The sequence below is a fragment of the Fringilla coelebs genome, assembly GCF_963513975.1.
Source record: "Fringilla coelebs genome assembly, chromosome: 4".
Lineage (NCBI taxonomy): Eukaryota > Metazoa > Chordata > Aves > Passeriformes > Fringillidae > Fringilla > Fringilla coelebs.
The window spans coordinates 58,160,442-58,178,264 of record NC_140032.1 but is presented as its reverse complement, the minus strand read 5'-3'; the positions used below and the strand labels follow the sequence as shown (position 1 = coordinate 58,178,264).

The following is a 17,823-nucleotide window of genomic DNA, read 5'->3' as shown; positions in this document are numbered from 1 at the left end:
TCAGTCTAAACCAGCATTTTTGTTTAAACATGATAATTTTAGAAGCTTTTTTTTCTGTGCTGCAGCCTAGAAAAATCCATGAAACAGACTGAAACCCCCTGAACTGGGCCCCTGGAAAAAAAAAAGGAGCTTTTCCATATTTCAAAGTGGCTTTTTAGGCCTCTCGAGTCTTTCTGGCACATCATTCTCAGACCCTTATGGACTGGGATGCTGCCAAACAGCTTTTTTCCCACAAAACTTTAATAAACTTTGAGTGCTGGACAGAAGAGTAGTGCAATTCCCAAAGAGAGATTTCACTACAGGATTCCAAAATGTGTACAATATAGAAGCTACCCTCTGAATGAACCCAGCAATACTTTTCCTTGGATTTCTTACAAATATAAGAAATGCAGTTCTGTGTCTTGCACTGGTTTAGCATTTTGCTTTTTTTTTACCACCAATATGATTCCTAGCACTGTTTTATAAATTAGACGTGCTTATTCTAATGCAAGGATACTTTGATTTTGCCAGACATGAAGCCATACTGATATTTACCTACAATCACATGAAAATAATTCCAACTACTGAGTGTTTAGACACAGAAGAAGAAATTTACATGAGGTGACAAAGAAAGAACTACAGCAAAATATTGCCATTAGTCACCTCAGACTCCTAGTCTGTGCTACAGCTGCTACTCCAGTTGTGGGCAAGAACACTGAACCTGATTGTTTCAGTTAATTTATAGAGTGTTTGTACATCAATACACATCGATCATTTATGCAGCAGGGGATCATTATCACGAGCTTGGTCCTGTTTTCTGAGCCAGCATTCCCAGGTGCATGTGAGCACTCCTGTGGATTTGGCTGGAAGTTGCTTTCACATAATTCATAAAAAAAATTGAGTCAAATGGTTAACTCAGTTCTGAAAGACACTCTGACAACATCTGAAAGAAGACCTTGACTCACCTTGTAATTTTCTGGTCCTTACCCTGCTCACTCAGGCAAAGCTTCCACTGACCTCCAATAATACAGTTAAAGCAGCAGTTAATTCCATTTCAGTGTGAGCTTTGCTAGTGTGAAGAGAACATAATTATTTAGCCCCAAAAGATAAATTCATGGAAGAATACCTATCATTTACCCAAAATGTACTGATTCTCACCTCAGTTTGGTGAAGGCTTGGGCACTCTACCAGGGAAGTGTTGTTGTATCCTTATACTGTCCTTACACCCTTCTCTAGGGTCTTGCTTTGGATCCTCATGGGTGATATGAAGGTCTGACTCAGAATGTCTACTTCAGGTTTTTAGATCCTTTTCATCATTAGTGCAGAGACAGCTCATACATGTACAAAATAGAGCTGGTCAGGAATGTGTTAATTTTACATGAAGAGTTTTAAACGAATCTATTTTTGTAGCATGAATTTTTTCCTGTATGATTTCCTAAACAATTACTTTTACTGTTGAAGGGCCTCTAAAGAAATGGGCTTGGTCACTCCCTAAACTGTATGCTACCAAAACAGAATGTTTTAAATCACAGTTGTGCAGTCTGAATGCAATTATTTCACATATGATCACATTACAGTCACAAGTTAAATCCTTACCACCTTGTGACACTTAATATCTCCATGTATCTATCTCCCAAACCACTTCGCATTCTTGTTGCCATATTTCAATTGCAAACACATCACTTACTTGGTGATCACAGTCACCTGGAGGTCTGTTTCCATGATTCCATCTTCCCATTAGAGAGCAGCTTCTGATTGTCTTTTTTAGATGCATTCTTGTAATCTTCTACAAATTGATGCCATTTTTCTTCTGTCTATATTTATCTTTTTAAAGCTTTAATCTGTTCCATTATGCTATTATGAAATTAAATTGATTTACTTAGTTGTTTATAACAAATCCTTTATTTTCTAAATCCCTTTGGGGTTTTTTTGAAGTAACACTTCGGAAAGGTGTCAGGCTGATTGTCCTAAAACATAAATTCTCCAGCTATTCTGGATCATGGGCAATAAAGAAAGACCTGCAGGCTCCTATACTGTTAAATTTCACACATTTCTTTATTAATACACTTCAAATTTGACTTGAATGGGCTTTTTTAAGCAGTGTTTATATTAGTGAAATTTCTAATGCAATACTCCTGGCACTCCACAGATAAAAACTAATGGTTTAGGTTTGGGATTTCCTTCGTTTTCTTGTAACAAGAAGCTAGTTTTCTTGGGACAAGAAGGTAGTTTGTGTTAGATTCCTCTTAAAGGATATGTTTTTTATTTGGAGTCTAGAAGAGGCTTTGTGTTCTGGACCTTTGTTCCTTTCTTAAAATTCATAATGCAACTCATGACTGCCAAAACTACACTTGATCTATTTCTGAGTTAATTTATTTGGGTAGCTGTAACCATGAATTGCAGTTGCATGCCATAATGTTTGCTGTGCTGCTGAGCAAAGTTTGGGCTATCTAGGCCAAGCTTTTTGTCTGAGTAGTGGGATTAAAAATACTGAATCTAGATTAAAATTTCTTTGGCTGTATCTCGTTCTATATGTAGTTTGACAGCTCTGAAATAAATCTATTGCAAATTAGGCATCAAAATCTTCTATACTATGTGCATCTAAAAGTTTAAAATGCTGTTTATTACTCTTATTTTAGTGTAAAGGCTGCATAAAACCTTTTTCTTCCTTGATTGATTATGATTCTGAAAAATCTTTGAGAGAGCAGTCATGGAAAATTGATAGAAAGCTGTTCCTAAAGGTGGAAAACTCATTTCTATGCAATCTTTAATTGGTTTTCCCTTGTTAATTTCTTGCTGTATCCTATTATCACCTGCACTAAAACTGTCACATTTTGTTCACTTTGTCATCAAAAACTACCTGAACAATTCAAAGTATGTTCACATAGGAACTTTAGTTATAGGGCAGTAATAACTGAGGCCAGTTTTAGGCATGGGTAACACTAAAATCTGAAGTGGAAGCAGTCAAGAGTTGAGCACAAGTTAATTCATCCTGCTTATTGGCGACGATAAGTCAACAACAAGAAAGGATCTCAGAGAGAAGGACAATAGCAAAAAAGATTTGAAGGGCAAACTGTAGGCACCAAGCCATAGAAATTGAAATTTTCTGCTTCCAATTTCTTTAACTCGTGCATTACATTATTTAGAAAAGGTTTCTCTTAACTTTGAATTTGCAGAGCTCTCAGGGTTCTGTAGTCTCTAAACTGTAGAGTTTGGATAAGGAATTAGTTAACACTAAAAATTTCTTGCAGTTTGCTGCTCATCATCAAACTCGTAGGACTAAACATTATAAAGGTGCATTTTTAATATTGTTGCTGCATAAAATTGTTATGCAGCCTATGTTGACAGGGGCTTGCAGAGCATAGTTGTGAAAAAAATTATTAAAGTATTTATACGACAGGCAGTTAAAGCAGCATTTGGAATAGATTTTCAGCTCCCTGGTGAACTCAAAATTGTTCTTGAGTTGTGTTGTTTGTTTATTTGGGTTGGTCACTCCTTTCCATTTTCCATCTTGGCACCCAGTGTAACAAATTGTTGCTAAAACGTCTGGAACTGTTAACCAGTTCTGTGGGTACCATGGCGAGTCAAAGTAGCCTCACTTGAACTAAGACATAAGCAGTATTTTAAATTAGTTGTCTGTGTTCAGTTTTGAGACTCAACATGGAAAAAAGTCATCTACTATTACCAAGTGGATCTTTGTAAGAAGTGTGTCAGGTTGGTTTAGTAGAGAAAGTTCCTTTTCTTGTGATATCTAATTATTTTTCATGTAATATGTTTTTTGTATTATTTTACTTGATTGGGTTTTTTGCATACAGAGCAATATTTATGAAATCTCATCCCTGTGGCAAAAAAAACTGCGAAGTGGAAGTGGCTGTACATGAGAGTTCTTATACAGTGTTTAGTTAGAGCAAACTCTGTTTTCCCAAGGCTTAGAAAATACATCCCTAGAACAGCTAAATATGTAATCAGGACATGATATTTTCTGAAAAGAGGCAGATCCCAAAGGCGTGCATATCAGGAGAATTGTAAGGGTTTTCAGTTTGACTCAGCAGGGTAAGCTCCCACAGAGATATTTTTGTACATATGGAATTCTTCAGGAATACAGCGTGCTACATCCCCTGCAGTTATAAATATTGATCCATGGCTCCTCTGACATAGGATCACTACATTTCTGAGACATATGTGCTCATGCTATAATATGTCCACATTGATATCAGTGTAGGCCAAAATTGGTTCAGCAAAACTGATCTGCCTAATTGCAGCAGGCATGTCAGGGATACATAGTCTGAGGATATTCCAGCCAATGGTACTTTCCCAATATTTGCCTGAACAGGAAGGAGGACACAGCAATAAGAACATTGGCATAGATTATTCCATTGATATCTGTGCAATAACTGATTTAAGTAAGAGTCACATCTTGGAGGAAGGACAGGCTCAGGACAATACTCTGGATTTCCAGAATAGCAGGATTCTTCAATGAAGATTGCTTTTTTCAAGTAGACAATATTCCTTTTCTTCTATTCTGTCTCTGTTGGTGGAGTGGTGCAAGGGGAGAACATCATTACCTCTGACTTCCTTTATTAAACTGATTTTATGGGAAACAGAGTGCTGAAGTTTCTTTCTTTGAGGCTTCTTTGTTTGAGGTTTCCCAACCTGAGCATATGAGATGATAATTTCATAATTATTCATCCAAGCCCCACAGAATCTTTTACTTCTCTCCTGCTTAGCTGTAGTGGGCTTAGTCATGTTGCCACAGTTATCATTCCAATGGGCTCCATCACAAATTCTGACTGAAATCCCAGTCCTACTGAAGTCAGTAGGTTCAACAGTTTATCCCAAGTTACTGCTTGAAACTTGACATTACTTTATTATCTAGTTTTAATTTTGATTGAGGTCTTATACTGCCAAAGTAAGTGAAAGAGAAGATTTGTTTGGGGTGGGGGGTGGTGTATATTAATAATGTACTTCATGTGGAAGAACAACCACTGCTTAAGGTTCTGCCAGCAAATTGTCAAATGATATGTATATACATTTATATACTAATTTATACAAATTATCATAAAAAAGAACTAATTCAACACTGGATTCCTTGATTTTGGAGTAGTCCTTGGTATTGCTGTTGTTGCAGTTCATTGGAGTCAGAAAAGCCATGCTAGATATTATGAAAAATGTTAGTCAAAATATTTTTGCAGTGCAAGAAGGCAAACTCAGTAAGCATACAACAGTTATCTATGATTATGAGATGTGTCTTGAAACGAATACTTTAGAGAAACATTGCAGGGAAATCAAAGAATCTTGCACTGGAGAATTATGTCTTCCTAATCTCCAGAATTTACATGTATTTTATATAATGGAGTGTGAAGATTTATTGCCCTTACTGTATTTTATTCCAGCTCATGAAATGTGGTGTTTCTCCTTATTCTTGTAAACGCTGGTCTTTCCTGAATTAGCAAAAGTGGTATGCTTTCTTTTTTATCTATTAAAAATATCAATGTATTTTCCACCAGTAGTACTGAGCTGTAGTCATTTGTCCCAAAAGTACTCTCTTAATTTTCTGCTTAAAACTTGACTGTAAAATCTTGTAACTTTTCTGGTAGTGTGGTTTAATTGTGCTTCTGTATTGGAATATACTGTGTGTATATATCTGAATGCCTCATTAACACTGTGCAGATATTGGAAAGAAAGTTAATCCAAATGTATACTTTATTCAGAGGCAATACCAAAGAGACCACTGTACAACAGTTTTAGAGGGGGAAAGACAAAAAAAACTTGAGACACAGCCATTTCAATAAATATGAAGAGTGGCTACAGGATAGTATGGTGGTGTAATGATAGATTTCTAATCTCCGCCTCTGGTTAAAACATGTAGCAGGAGATATGTTCTCTTGGAGAGCTTGGAAGTGCTTCTCATTAATTGTTCTGAATGTTTGATTCAGTAACTTCTCAATCTTTTTGCTCCCAAGGACTAAAACCGTGAGATTGAAGTAAAGACCTTATTCTGAGGTGCACCAAAACACTGATTTCAGAGCAGTTGGCAGACACTCAGTTACTCTCAGAAATGTGGGCAGAGTGCTCCTGAAGTTCAGATTGGTATTTTTTTCCTTACTCGTTGTAACACTTTGTTGAGCTTTATTGTTGCAATAATAAGCTACTGTACCTAACAGGACTGCAAGGCTGTGGCTCAAGTGTCAGCTTAGTTCAGAAGCAGTAGTGTTTGTACAGGGGAAAAGTGATTCTAGATGAGATAGTAGAGGTCAATTATTCTCATCTTCCTTTAGAGAAACTGGAGATGACCTACATTTTTTTATTTATTTCATTTCTTCCTTTCCCACACTTGGACTAATGATAAGCTGTATTTCTTTTAGAGCCACATTTTAAACATGCCGGGGTCGGTGCCTTTTTTTTTTTTTTCCCCTATGCTACTTGAGAGCTTTTTCTGGTCTGTAAAATTTTTATGTGTCTTCTTTTACTCTGATTTTGGAGAATTGCCTTTATTTAGTCCTTGAAAGAGTGAGGAGTGTAAATTAGGAATACTTTGCTGAGCCAATACTTTGCAGCATTGATTGTGTGGAAGTAACTTTGCAAGGCAATGTTAGCATGCTGTCCTGGTGTTTCTTCTAATGAAAATGCGTGCTTTGCCTCAGGGACATTTGAGCAGGCGTCTGTTCATACAAATGCAGCAGAATTTGAATTTGTACCATGTCTTCTCACGCACTGAAACCCATAAGGCTTCACAGAATCAAATTATATAGTAACAAGATTGCAGTAAATATGTAACTGATGAAATAGAGGCATATAAAAATAAAATATAAAATAAAAAGAGGCAGCAAGTAATTCCACAAGCAAGGGAACTTACAAATACTGGCTTCCAAGTAATTTGTGGGTTGTGGTTTGATTTTCAGATGCCTTACAAGTCGCATGCTCTGATCTAGGCTTTTTCTGCATCTGTAATATTCATAACATCTTTCTATCAAGTAGATTTATAGTTATGCACAAACTACATTTCAGAAATTTTTCTGCATAGAGCACGAGTAGAATTTTGTTCTTCCTGCCATCCTGCAGTTCTGGTGAAATTCTCTGTAACTTCCTAAGGATGATAACTCTGTTCTGTAAAGTTTATTGAAAATGGACAGGGGGTTGATAGTTGGTTTGGAAGGATGGAGGGACAGACAGGAAACACCTGAAACTGACTGTGTTAAAATAAAAAACAAACATATTCAGATATGAGGGTAGCATAAGTATCTTTTCTTAGAACCAAGCTAATGGTTTTGTCAGGTGAGATTTATGATGTACTTTTTTAATGCACAGGGGCTGGCTAGGTCAGGTCTGAAGCACAGAGTTTCATATATAAATAAATAAATACAGGCATAGATACAAGTGAAAAACCCATGTATGCTGTCTCCTTGAAGTTAATAAGTATAAAATATACCAAAGAGGAAATGTTTAGTGAGGGAGTTTAAAAAAAATGCATATTGAAAACAAAGAGAACTGCTGTATTCTAAAACTAAGTTAAGTTAAGGAGTAAGACTGTCAATGAAATTTTACACTGAGTGGTCTGACAAAAGTTGGGAATTCTGAAGTCTGCAAAAAAAAGATGAATGTGACAGTTAAATGGATTTTGATTATGATGAATAGACACAAAGTTTATGAAGTTCATCTGAAGCTTGTGAATTAGACCCTGTTGTCTGCAGAGAAAAGCTAGGCTTAGTTCAGTTGAGACTGATGCAAACAGCAGGATTAGAAATGTCTATAAAATAAGAAGAGAATGGAAGGATACTTGGGAAAGTTGTACTGATGTAAAAGAGAAAGCAGCTTCTGTGTGACACCAGAATTGTGGAATACTTCTGTTGGCTCTTTTTGAAAGCCATCTTTTTCAGAATTGAGCATAGATACTGTACCAGGAGGAATATTTACCATTCTCAGTGTGAAGAAGAGGAGAGGATTAAAAAAGTACCTTGGGAAGTTTTTCAGAAGCATTACAACTGGTTTGTGATTGGGAGCAGCAGTAGCAGCAGCAGCAGCAGTAAAAGAGTATGAGACCTTCCAGGACCTCATTTGTCACTGTTATTTAAACTTTCTCTGTCCTTCCACTGGCTGGAGAAATGGAATGAGGGTCACCAGTTAGTTTTTGCAGGCTCTGATCCCTAAGTAAGCTCTAAAATAATTTTAAAGGGTTCTAAAAAATACCTCTCACTTCTGTTAGTTAATTTACCCTCTTCTTTTCATTAGTTAAAAAGTTTTGTATTTCTTAATGTGCTGTGAAGATCAGTCAGCATTATGAGGAGTAGGAAAATAGTTTTTCCGTCTAGGCTGAGGTGGTTTCAAGGATGCTCTGTGTGTCATGTGTCTCTGCCTCTTAACAGAGACAGCTCTTGGATTGAAGGCAATAGATGTTGGAAATGTCAGTCCTGGAAGGAAAAATTTTAAATTTTCATGACTCACTGTTTGCATCAGTGCTTGTAAAGCGTAAAAATGACCCATTTCACAGTCTGAAACTTTTGCAGGTAGATGGGGCTTTTTTGGTAGAAGTTAGGAACACTAAACTGACCTCAATTGTCTCGACTGCTTACTGTCTTTTGTAGACAGGTAGAAGCATTGTCTCTGAGCAATCACATTACTGATCTGGAGGTGTATGAAATGTTTTTGTTCATCTAGCCATCAGGTAAATAGCAGAAAAGGGGAATGCACACAAAGCTTTCTCCAGCCTTGAAATAAGGGAGGAGCAATTCACAACTTAAATTGATTCCTCATGTCTTTTTTTCTGTTTACCTTTATCACCTCCTCGATACGTTCAGTCAAAGCAGCAGGGAAGATTTCAGGATGTAAAGAGACTCAGTAACTCAATATTCTCAAAGGAGAGCATTGTCACTCATTTACTATGATTTCTGATACAGTTTGAGGATGAAATGTTCCAAGTAAAATTCAGCCAAGTCTCATTCCATGCCATGCTCTTAGGCGCTACCACAGAGCACTGTCAGAAGACTGTATTTAGTTTTATAACATATGAACATAGATTTATATGTATTTATACAGGCATATATGTCACGGAGACAAAAGCACACAAAAAATACACAAACCAATTTAAAGAACCTTTTCTTAAATATACTTCAGAAGATTTGTGTGAATGTAAACGTTGGGGAAACTTGTGCAGCAGAAGTCACTGTAGGCACGAGCATTTTCACCTCTTAAATAAAGCTATGCAGGATTCCATCTTTCACTGGAAAGGAAACGGATGTTTAAAAATTTGTGGAATTTTGATTACTGCTTCTTAGCCTAGCACATAAGATGCTATAAATTGCCTAACAGATTTGTGCATGAGACATGTTATATATGATGCCACACTATTGAGTTCCACCATTTAATAAAAGGCTACCTATTAAAAAATTGTATAGGCAAACTGGAATCTCTTGCCATGTAGCCTTAATGGATGGAAATAATAAGGAAACCATCAGTTTGCATATATGCAAGCAATAGCTTCTATATATTTTTAATAGCATTTGTATGGTTAACAATGCTGATAACCTATTAAACCCCATTAAAATCTTTGAGTGTTGTGTAAGACAGAACTCTGTAAGAAATAAGGCACAAAATATCATCTGCACATCCAACTCTTATGGACTTCCACATTTCTACATTCACTCTGACTATAACCTCATGTTTACAATGTGAAAACAGAGTGCATAGCTGCTCTGATAATAACCATATTCTCAGAACCCTGTGGACAGCTTTAATAATTTTTCACTATGTTCCACTGACCCTCATTTCAACTTAGATTTAATGCAGCTATAGTCTAAATAGATTAAAAGGTTCATATAGTTTAAGAATTAACATGTCAGGTTAATAAAAACTCATTGTAAGATGCCCATCTGTGAGCATCTTCCATTCTTTTCTCTGATAGAGATTATGTTTATTTTGTACAGAGCATTAGAATAAATAACACAGTATAGTACTGTATTATTAATACCTCTTTTTTTGGTATTAATCTGTGCTTAAGTGCCAAATGTTGATGCTGTTTAAATGGTCTCTTCCTATATTTGAATACTGAAGTGCTACAAATGTGAACTGCCCAGCTAATGTCCTGATCCATTGTAACATAGGTAAAATGCTGGTGTGGACCAAAACATTTTCTAACACAAACCTGCAAAACAGCAACACAACAACATGCAAAACAGACTGGTGCGTGGACTTTATCGACCACAGAAACAGAACTTAAAAGACAGATGGGCAGAGAGAAAATATAGTCACAGATAGATTCCATTTTGATATCTTCTCAAAAGTTCCAGAGTGATTAATTTGAGGTGACAATCAGGTAAAAAGATTGCATTGTCCCAGTCACAGACACTGGACAGTTCCTGCCTGCTTCAGAACAGCAAAACCACCTGTACAGTTCAAGCCAGTTTTTTGTGTCATATTCACATCAATATCCTTTTCAGAGGCAGAATTACCATCCAGTGGATCTCAGTTCACAGGACATCACAGTTACACTCACTCCATCTACTCAGTCACCTCTAGAATTAGGTACAATGGTGCACACATCTGAATTCATTACGAGTCACTGGGCTTCCGGTTGTAATAACTTTGTAGTGACTTTTATTTTCCTGTTTCATTCTGAAATGGTGTGAGAGTCCTTAATTTTCAGTTTATGCTGTCTTTATGGCTGCTTCGGTCTGTATTGTGGTTGTTTAGTTCTTGGTTTTTCCATTGAATGCTTGTTCCATTCATGGGCACTGAAGTCACCAAACTCTTAGACTGGGAGCAGCAACAGCAAAGACATGACTGAAAATGAATAATAAATAAATAAATAAATAAATAAATAAATAAATAAATAAATAAATAAATGTTAAGACAAATCTCTCAGTTCTATGCAGATTGCCAGCCATATTTTTCTTTCAGAAATGACAGATAACAGATTCTAGCTGAAGGGAGTGCTAGCTATATTCAGGAAAAATTTTATCCTAGAACATAAATGATTGTTGTGATTGAACATCACAAGTGCAGCAAATTAGGCCCAGTCTGTGCCTCTTATTTACAAAAATCTTTCACAGTATGAAAAGGGAAATTTGTTTAACTAAGGTAAATAGATTGAGTAGGTGCTGGGTTGATTGGTTTTTTCCCCTCTTTATCATAGTACTTGATAAACTTAGGGATCAGCATGCTGCTTAGCATGGAAGAGAAAAGAAGAAAATATCCCCAGCCCATGGCTTAGGTCTCTTCTCACATCTTAGAAAAAGACAAAATTATTTTGGAAAAGGTTCAGTGAACATACTGAGGTTGAACATCTTGCACAGTTAGGAATAGAAGCTGATTTCTTACTTATCATGTGAAAATGCTCCCTTAAATAGTTTGTAAATCTGAGCAGGCTACAGACAAACAGGTATTTCCTAAGTGTAATAATTCTTCACATTTTTCTCAGTAGTTTGGGTCCTGCCTATTCTCAGACTTAAAGTTTAGTGCTCCAGTCCTGTCATCCTTTGTTTTTCATTGCAGATAAAGCTATTTCAGTCTTCCATTTCATTACTTTCTTTACTCTCTTTTGTTTGCTTCCTGTTGTTGCCTTTAAGAGGTGGACAGGGACATGCAGAGGCACATTGTTACAAGGAAATTATTTTAGCCTTAAAATATGTTTGCATGTGTAGGAACTGGAAAATACAGGTAGAAGATATAATGCACATTTAAGTGCCAAAATCAATTCAGGTGCCTGATTTGGTATTCAAGCCTGAAAATTTTAGTCATTAATGAGATTGTTTAATACAAGCAGCTTGGTGTCATTGAGAGTGGAAAATTGTTATCAAGCAAATTCTATTTCATGTGCATGTCACGTGCAGATAAATAGTATTTACAAGAGCATGTCTGTCTCAGTTTACACATATGAGGACTATCTCAAACGTATTTATTGGTTTAGTACTTCAGATGAAGTGGATAGTTTCATCTTGGTAGACGTGCTGTGTGAACTGAACTGCTAGCTGCTAAACCAGACAATTTATATTCTTTCATTCCTTTGCATGCTTCTTCTCCCATCTGTTAAAAATAGATAACAGCCAAGTGGTTCAGTACAGTTAGTTAACTGGACATAAAATCTTGTCAAGAGTAGCTTACCTGGAAACAGTTTTTAAACTTCTTGCTCACAAAATACAGAGCTATGGGGTTTATACAAGAGTTCATGGTTGCCAGGTTGATGCTGATGTAATCCAAGGGCAGCAAGAAACTAGCAAGAGAAACACAAACATTTAAACAGTTCATATGATACAGAAGCATCTGTTTTCCTTGTGGTTACAGCCTCTTCTGTCACACAAACTCATTCTCTCTCACCTAACTCTCTCAATCTAATCTTCTACCACATGTCTATAATAACCTGTCTCACAGATGTTCAGAAAATCCAGAGCAAAGTGATTGAAGTAGTGACAAACAACATTTGTTGAGATTATGCTACCCCATTAAAACTGAAACCGTTGAAAATGGGTGCAGCTTAAAATTAATGAACACCCCAGTTGCATTGCACAGTTACATTCCTCATAGAAATTCTAAGCATACAGCATTATGTTTTTTCAGTACAAACTATTGGCATAGAAAATGAAGTACCTGAGCAGTTCACATCTGCTGGGGTCTTTTTCATTATATACCATTTTCTTCAAAATCCGGCTCAGATGGAGAGGGAACCAGCAAAGAGCAAAAATCACGACTAAACAGAAAACTGTCTTGGCAACTTCTCGGCGCTAGATAAAGGAGACAAGAATGCATACTGAATGCCCAATTCATACTAGCAGGTGATTGTAGTTAGTAATGTTGGCAGCAAAGTCAGTAATGTAGATAAATTATAAAAGGATTCCCAAAGTGAAGCTTTCAGACTACCTGATGTATTACTGGTTTTTTTATGGGGTTTGTCATGTTCTTGATCCTGGCCATCCTCAACAGAACCTGCTCATCACTGAGGCTGGGGCCACTGTGAGCTGGGCACACAGGTATTGGTACTGCTGGAATATTGTGGGATTCTCTCTGATATAGTGTTCTATAAAGGGATACTGCCCAGTATCTTGATTTTGCTATGTGATCCTTACTATGAGATCTTGATGTTCTCACGTAAACAGGTCCTCTACAAACATTTCAGAAATGTTAGTATTGCAGCTTAATCTTGTAATACTTAGGAAATAATTGCAATTGATTGGGGTTTTTTATGTGGCTCTACAGAGTTACAGATGTTTTAGTGGATTTTTGACAGTGCATTCCGGTGGTGTTTGGTAGGCATGGGTTTGATAAAGAGAAGCGTATGAAGGGGTAAGGGTTCCTCTGTAATATAACAGTAACAAGCACTGCTAGGCTCTGTCATGAAAGAACTTGAAGTCAAATTGTGATTACAGTCTTGTTAGGCTTTGACTATGACTATTATAGTTTCCTTTTTTTTATAATAGCAGCTTTTATCAAAATATTGAAATATTTGTGATTAGACATGTGGAGAAGGAAGGAAGGAAGGAAGGAAGGAAGGAAGGAAGGAAGGAAGGAAGGAAGGAAGGAAGGAAGGAAGGAAGGAAGGAAGGAAGGAAGGAAGGAAGGAAGGAAGGAAGGAAGGAAGGAAGGAAGGAAGGAAGGAAGGAAGGAAGGAAGGAAGGAAGGAAGGAAGGAAGGAAGGAAGGAAGGAAGGAAGGAAGGAAGGAAGGAAGGAAGGAAGGAAGGAAGGAAGGAAGGAAGGAAGGAAGGAAGGAAGGAAGGAAGGAAGGAAGGAAGGAAGGAAGGAGAAGAAAAAGAAGAAGAAAGAGAGAAAGAGAAAGAGAGAAAGAGAGAAAGAAAGAGAGAAAGAAAGAGAGAAAGAAAGAGAGAAAGAAAGAAAGAAAGAAAGAAAGAAGGAAAGAAAGAAGGAAAGAAAGAAGGAAAGAAAGAAGGAAAGAAAGAAGGAAAGAAAGAAAGAAAGAAAGAAAGAAAGAAAGAAAGAAAGAAAGAAAGAAAGAAAGAAAGAAAGAAAGAAAGAAAGAAAGAAAGAAAGAAAAAGAAAGAAAGAAAGAAAGAAAAAGAAAGGTGAGGGTTAAAAAGATAAATATTTTTAAATTGTGGCATAAAGTCATCCTGCAGCAGCTTCTGAGAAGCTTAGTGGGCACTGCATTTTAGGACGGTGGATTCCCCCACCTCCTAGTACATACCATTCTAGTTCTACTGGGTGGAGTAGCCTGTGTGTGGCCCTAGGACACACTGTGTTGCAGTCCCAGGGCCTGATGAGGGAAAAAAGTGAAGAATCTGCACAAGGGGAGGATTTTCCAGTCAGCCTGGAATGAACCAGCAGAGGAGGAACCTCTGTGAGAACTCACTCTGATGCAGAGGACTGCTTTAGGGATTCACATCTGTGAACATGGAAGTTAAAAGAGTGGAATTTGAAGGGCTGATATTAATGCAGGGGAAAAGCTCCAGACTCTTTTTTAAAGTTCAGTTAAGTGTTAAACATCAGGCAGCGCTGCCGAACCAGCGAAGAGACCTGACGGTTCCGTGAGCGACTTTGTTCTGTGATCATTTGTTTGCTCTGTTCTCCTGTTGCTCTTTTCAAAGCAGCTACAGCAGTGGTACTGCAGCAGTGCAATAACCCTGAGAAGCAAAACCCACTCTTTTCTAAACTAGGTTATTCTTCAATTGCTTTTTATATGAAACTACAGTTACATATCAAGGAGTGCCAAAAAGAGAGAGGATCCATGGAGTCCTATCTTTATACAGAAAAAGAAACATTTTTGGCAAATCTTTGTAGTTAAATTTCAAAGCATTTAGCCAGTAGTGATTTGAGGTTAAAGAGAAGGAGGGCACAACTGTCAGAAAAAGAAAAGAAAGGGTTAGTTTTCTGAGCATACTGTCTTCAATGCCTCCTTATACAATGATTTAGTCTTTTGTTCCAGGTTTAAATGAATGCCTTAACATCATAAATAACCCACATCCTCACTTTCCACTTCTGTAGTTGACTGTATTCAGGTACACTTTGAAATATTTCTAATGTAACCCATAGAGGGAAGAACAATATTTTCAAGCATTAGTGTTTCTAATATATTTACCTGCTTCAGGTGTTCACTGAGAGCAATTCTCAAGTTGCTGTTTCTTCTGTTTAACATTTCACAAGTCATTAGCGTATAAAAGATGGCAGTACATGCCAGAGGCATGCAGAAATAGAAACCAAACAACCACCAATCCTTTGCATCTTTGTAAAACTGTAGATAAGGAAAAGAAGAGAGCAGATATTTTCTTATGATTGAATGTAAAATACCACAGAAAGGTCTTGGAAAAGCATGACAGTTGGTACACTGGTATCTGTCTGTTTGCTTATTGTTGATCTCTTTTTGACCAACATCAAAATAGGAATTGTGGCAGTGTAAACATTTACAGAGAGCCTTCCTGTACCTTTGTTGCAATCTGTCTTGGGTCGGAATTAATTTTTTTTGGTTGTACTTTCTGAACATTTATATTCATTCATGAAAACTGGAATACAGCTGCATGAAAAAGACCTGCCAAAATGTATACAGTGTCAGTCTAAGATAACAAATCTTACTAAAAGCCTGTCTCAGGAAATGCCATTTACCTCTAAAGCTTCTGTCCTGATGCCAAAAAAGGAAAATTCAAAATGTCTTGTAAGTTTAATCACCTTTTGTTATCAGTGAAAAGGTTGGCAGTTGGTTTGCTTATGTACTGGGCAGATAGGAGCCACTTCATAAGTGTTTGTCTGATATGTGCAAAGCTTAGGGATGGCTTCCAGTGGTACAGTTACTTTTAACCCCTTGACTGCCATTTCCACCATTTTCCTTTTGTGACAGGACAGTGAGGTATTGATAGAATAGCAATACTTTGCTCTGTGTAATTTTAAGTATTAGCTGTGATGTAAGCTGTGCTGTAAGTTAATAGATTTATGTATTGTGGGAAATGCTACATATGAGAAAACATTTAAAATAGCTCTTTTCTGTAGAGGATCATGTTTTCAGACTTCAGAAAATACTGTGTCTTGTTTTTTAACTTTTATGCTTAGCCAAAAGTATGTGCTGAAATATAGCATTTCAAATACTTCCTGTGTCTAGGTTATTAGTATAAAAGAGATGTGTCACTCTTTCCCCCAGCTTGTTTGTTCCTAGAGGATGTGCTCTCGTAACATCACAGTTCCCACACCAAATGTCAAAATTCTTATGCCTGAGGATTTTAGAATCCTGTTTGAAAAACTCAAACTTTTGACATCGTGTTTACATTTAAAACCAAATAGCACTAAACTTCAAAAGATGAAAAAAATTGGTACAATTTGTATACTGGTGTTTAATAATGTTATTTAAAAATCTACTTCAGTTACATTAGGAAGTTGATTTACTAAGAAAAAGGGAATGCTTTTGATTTTTTTCCCTCTGCCCCAACACAGCTGCATACAGAATTTGCTAGTTTAGATTATGCTGCTGGTTTCTAGGCCACAATCTGACCTCATTCTGGGACGCTGTGTTGTGTTGATTAATTTGTTTCCTCCTCCTCATTAGCCTCCTCGCCGAGAAGGGGCTGCAGTCTCCTGGATAGCTGCACTTTCCTTGGGGGCAGAATTTCCTCCTCTGGGAGCAAAGCTTTTGCCAGCAGAAAACCAGAAAACAATATGCCTCGTATTTGAAGAGTTTGTACTGAGGGCAAATGTAATTACTGCTCCTTCTGCAGAGCAATGGATTACAAATACATGGAGACAATTATCTTTTCCATGGCAAATTCCTCCAAGTCAGCCTGGAATCACGTTGGCTAGGCAGCCCAACAAAATATGTACTACGTGAATCCATTCCCTGTTTACAAGGAAAACTTTGTGTCCTACCAGTGTTCCAGGCTCCATGAGCATTGCCCGTTGGTCAAGAAAACACACGAAAGGTCTGTGTCACAGCCCTGACCAATACATCACTTCTGCATGAGGAGTTGGCCTTGTGGAGTTATAAAACCTACTCTGAAATGTCTGTAAGTGATTAATTGAGGAATCTGAGTTTCACAAAGCTTACATCAATGCACAAAAATGGGTTGATTGAAGAGAAGTAGACATTCTTTTGTTTGTCTTGAAAACCCACATGGAACTGGTTTTCTACAGGAAATGTGCATTTTAAACAACTTTCCTAGTGCACTCGGCCTCTTGGGAATCATGGTCTAGCATGAATATTTTAAATCTTTCAAAGATAGCTTTAGACATGAATAAAGCTCCTATTAAAAACAGAAGTTAATAATAAATCCTTCCTGAAGTTTAGTAATAGTTTATTGTGGTGCTTGTGGCTGTAAATACTATAGTTAAGGTTAAAATGGTATTTCCACTTTAATGTCATGTTTGTACTTGCTTGCAACACATTGAAACACAAAGCTCTCCATTTTGACTGACACATCCAACATTTACTCTCAGCTTGGACATAACTGCTGGTTTGTTTCCTTAAAAATCCAACTGCTGTGGGAAGATTGGCACTTCTGAATTGTACTGAGCAAGTAAGAATTACTACTTCCTGCTAGGAAAACAAACCAAGCTATTCTACTTAGAACACTGGAAACAGAACAGTAATCATTAAAGTTAGCATGCCTATGGAAGACCTGAACTATAATGTTTTCGAGAAAAGGGAAAACGAATCTTTTTCTTAGGGAAAAAGGAAGTGAAGGTTGTCTGGGCACATTTGGGGAGAAAAACAGCCATTAAGGAAGGGAAATTTTGCTGCAGTGTGTAATTCATAAATCACAGTCTTACAACTACAGTATCTACAGTCATATAGGCTGTGGAGTCAAGAAACAAAAATATTATAAACTCTGGGAAATTCCACTCCATCTTTACCTGCATTAATTAGTTCTATTAGGGAATTCCTTTTGTCTTCTCTTTCAGTTATCTCATGCTCTTTTGGACAT

At 37.0% G+C, this 17,823-nt stretch overlaps 1 protein-coding gene across 2 annotated transcripts in view; it reads right to left on the bottom strand.

Annotated features, from left to right (window-relative positions):
* Positions 1-8,876: 8,876 nt before the first annotated feature.
* The window catches only part of EDNRA (endothelin receptor type A), a 33,410-nt gene continuing 24,463 nt past the window's right edge, over positions 8,877-17,823 (bottom strand). For both annotated transcript variants that reach the window (XM_084204754.1, XM_084204753.1), the window contains exons 5-8: positions 15,000-15,152; positions 12,559-12,692; positions 12,076-12,184; positions 8,877-10,755 (exon numbers count right to left, since the gene is read on the bottom strand). In XM_084204754.1, the coding sequence (XP_084060880.1) occupies positions 10,615-10,755; positions 12,076-12,184; positions 12,559-12,692; positions 15,000-15,152 (537 nt within the window). In that variant the 3' untranslated portion in view covers positions 8,877-10,614. The remainder of the gene's footprint in view (positions 10,756-12,075; positions 12,185-12,558; positions 12,693-14,999; positions 15,153-17,823) is intronic.